The 3,427-nt window shown below is 40.1% G+C and overlaps 1 protein-coding gene across 1 annotated transcript in view; it reads right to left on the bottom strand.

The window, feature by feature from the left end:
• Positions 1–1,906, bottom strand: part of THOC2 (THO complex 2) — a 90,989-nt gene extending 89,083 nt beyond the window's left edge. The window contains exon 1 of the mRNA XM_043974635.1: positions 1,776–1,906. Within this exon, the coding sequence (XP_043830570.1) occupies positions 1,776–1,906 (131 nt within the window). The remainder of the gene's footprint in view (positions 1–1,775) is intronic.
• Positions 1,907–3,427: the final 1,521 nt, after the last annotated feature.

The following is a 3,427-nucleotide window of genomic DNA, read 5'->3' on the forward strand; positions in this document are numbered from 1 at the left end:
TTCCACCTTTGCTTCTGATTCTGAGGACTTTACCACCATGCCTCAGCTGCCCTTTTACCCTGGATTTTCCCTAAGTGCCTGAGGCCTTCTGGCTGTGGAACATCCCTGCACCTCTCCAGCCCCCTTGTCCCACTGCTGAGTTCCTTCTGGGGCCTTCATTTTAAAAACAGGCCCAAGCTGGCAAAGTTTCAGGAACTGGGTTTGTTTGTTTTTGTTTTGTTTATATTAGTATCCCTAAGACTTAGCACAGTGCCTGGCACATAAATGAGCTCTTAATAAATGTGTGTTGCCTTGCCTTTTTTTTGAGTTGTTAACTCTGTTTACCCCAGACTGTTGTAAATTGCATTTCTCTCTGTACTGATTCAGTATTTTACTTTCTTTTTAATACTGTTATTCATTTTTTTTTCTTTTTTCTTTTTTTGGTGGGGCAATGAGTGTTAAGTGACTTGCCCAGGATCACACAGCTAGTAAGTGTGTCAAGTGTCTGAAGATGGATTTGAACTCAGGTCCTCCTGAATTCAGGGCCAGTGCTTTATCCACTGTGCCACCTAGCTGCCCCCTGTTATTCATTTCTTAACATATACTCTACCTTCAAATCATGTTTAAAAATTATATTTCAGATCTCCTTGCCTTTTTTCCTTCAATAAATCTCTTTTGCAAATTAACAAAATATTCCCATTAATCTCCAATTCATTGCAGAATTTTGCTTTTAGATGATCAGATCTGAAACTTTCCATTTTATTGGCAGCTTCTCATCACCAAAAAAACCCCCATCACATTTTCAATTTGGCTTCTTCCCCAAGAACTAGCAAATGCACGGTCTATTCTAATTCCTTTTGGGTGATTCTGCTTCTAATTTACCAGGCAATTAAATTCTGCCAAATCATTCAGAAGCTCACTGGAGTTGGCTAAACTCAAAGCTTAATGTGAAATTTTACCTTTTTTTAAAATGATGTACCTTTTTTTCGGAGGCAATTCCTTTTCTCAAGGCTATTGAAAAGGAAGCCTCCTTCCCTCCAATGTGGAGAGAAGAGGAAAGTTAAGACAATACCTGCAAGGCAGAGTTCTTAAGCTGGTAGAAACTGCAAAATTCTAAATTGTGAAGTGGCTGCAAAGGCCCTTGTTTGCGGGGAGACTAGGTAGTGCAGTGGATAGAGCACCGGCCCTAGAGTCAGGAGTGCCTGAGTTCAAATCCAGCCTCAGACACTTAACACTTACTAGCTGTGTGACCGTGGGCAAGTCACTTAACCCCCATTGCCCCACAAAAAACAAAGGCCCTTGTTTTCCTCCATTTTTTTATAGTCAGTGGAGAGAAAACTCTTAAACAGGCTTCAGTTGTGCTAAGCATTGAGCATTTTTTTTTTACTAAAGAGATTTCCACATAGACTCACAGAAAAGCCAAACATTCAGTTGCTAGCAAAAATTCATGCTTGCAACTAAAACATTCCATCTAGTGCACTCTTTTTTATTTTTATTTTTAACATTAATTTTTAAATTTTGAGTTCCAAATTTTCTCTCCCCCACTAATTGAGAAAGCAGACACTATGTGCACTCTTAATTTACATTAAATAATCCTTTTTTGGTAAAATGTGGTAGACAGTCAATTTTGTCCAAAAATCTTCATATTTTAGTTCTCTAAATAATTTACTTATTATTTATTTCTTCATGGTGATATAGATGCTGACTCCTCCTGAGACAGAGACATTTTTATATGCTTTATTCCCCATTTGGAACCCCGCCCCCAACTTTTCCTAAATTGGGCACTCAGTACTGACTTAGTCTGCGTGGTGGAGAGTCTGTTGTCAAAGCTCACTGACCCACAATAACCTGATTCTGGTTCCAATCCTTTAACAGGGAACCTGGTCTTTCTTTCTGGCAGAACAGCATTGGTAGTGTGGTTTCCCATTCCTGAGGATTGACTGATTTTAAAGTCAGTTATTCTCAAAAAGGAGGATCTGTTGACCAGTTTGGGTCAAAGACTCCAAAATGAACAGGAGAATATTTTGAGCAAGCATTTCTGGAGGTGATGGGGTGGGGTGGGGGGAATCCTTGTGCTTTTTAGTTACAGATTCTTTACTACGGAGGACATATTCATTTAAATATCTGTCACTCACTAGGCCCTTATGCCTCTGAACATGAAACAGCTTGATATATACTAAACTATTTAATAATAAGTGTGAAAATTGGTACCTTCATTTGCTTGAGCCCCCCAATATCCCCATAATCCAAACAACTGTATGAGGACTGGCTTCATTAGTCAATGAATCCTTTGTGTGACCTAGCTGGACTTGCAGGGAACCAGTAAAGACTGTAGGACAAGGGCAACTAGGTGGTGCAGTGGATAGAGCACTGGCCCTGGATTCAGGAGGAACTGAGTTCAAATCCGACCTCAGACACTTAACACTTGCTAGCTGTGTGACCCTGGGCAAGTCACTTAACCCCAACTGCCTCACAAAAAAAAGAAAAGAAAAAAGACTGTTAGGACTATGGAAGTGGACCTCATCTTCAGAGATTCCTAACTTTGGAATGATCTGCTTTGGTTGTTTTGTTTTGTTTTGTTTTTGAAGAGATCTCCTTATCAGGACATCTCTTAATGAAGCCTTGAACCAGAACTGGCTTCTGATTTGTGTATCATAGGCCACATCCCCCACCCCTAGAAACATACACCCTCCCTTTGGGAGTGAGCTTCTCTAAGCCCATCTTTTCCTCTAAATCCCTTCCCTGCTTTTGTTTAAAATATATATATAAACCCAGGTAATCTATTGTATGGCATCCTATTATTCAGCAATAGGCTGGATAGTACCCATGATCATGTTAGATTTTCTTCCCTGCTTAATAAAACCTTTCTTTTAATTTTTAAAGGCATTGGTCTTTCTCTGGTGTCTTTTCCTTTTAGGAAGAAGGTAAATTAAATTTTTTTTTAGGTGATTTAAATCTTGAGAACGGGTTTTCCCTTTTGGGAAGAGAGATCTACATTCCATTAAAAGAGGGTTTGCCTGGGTTTACATAAGCAATGAAGGGGGTAGCTAGGCGGCATAGTGGATAGAGCACTGGCCCTGGAGTCAGGAGGACCTGAGTTCAAATCCAGCCTCAGACACTTGACATGTACTAGCTGTGTGACACTAGGCAAGTCACAACCCCAATTGCCTCACAAAAACAAAAAATAAAAAAAACATAAGCAATGAAGACAATGTGGCGGCTAGGTAGCCATGCCTGGAGTCAGGAAGACCTGAGTTCAAATCCAGCCTCAGACACTTACTGGCAGTATGACCTTGGGCAAGTCACTTTACCCTGTTAACCCCAATTTCCTCATCTGTAAAATGAGCTGGAGAAGGAAATGGCAAACCATTCTAGTATCTTTGCCAAGAAAACCCCAAAGTGGGTCCTAAAGAATTGGAGATGACTAAAAAACAAATGGAAAAAAAAA

This window comes from Dromiciops gliroides, chromosome X, assembly GCF_019393635.1.
Source record: "Dromiciops gliroides isolate mDroGli1 chromosome X, mDroGli1.pri, whole genome shotgun sequence".
Classification (NCBI taxonomy): domain Eukaryota; kingdom Metazoa; phylum Chordata; class Mammalia; order Microbiotheria; family Microbiotheriidae; genus Dromiciops; species Dromiciops gliroides.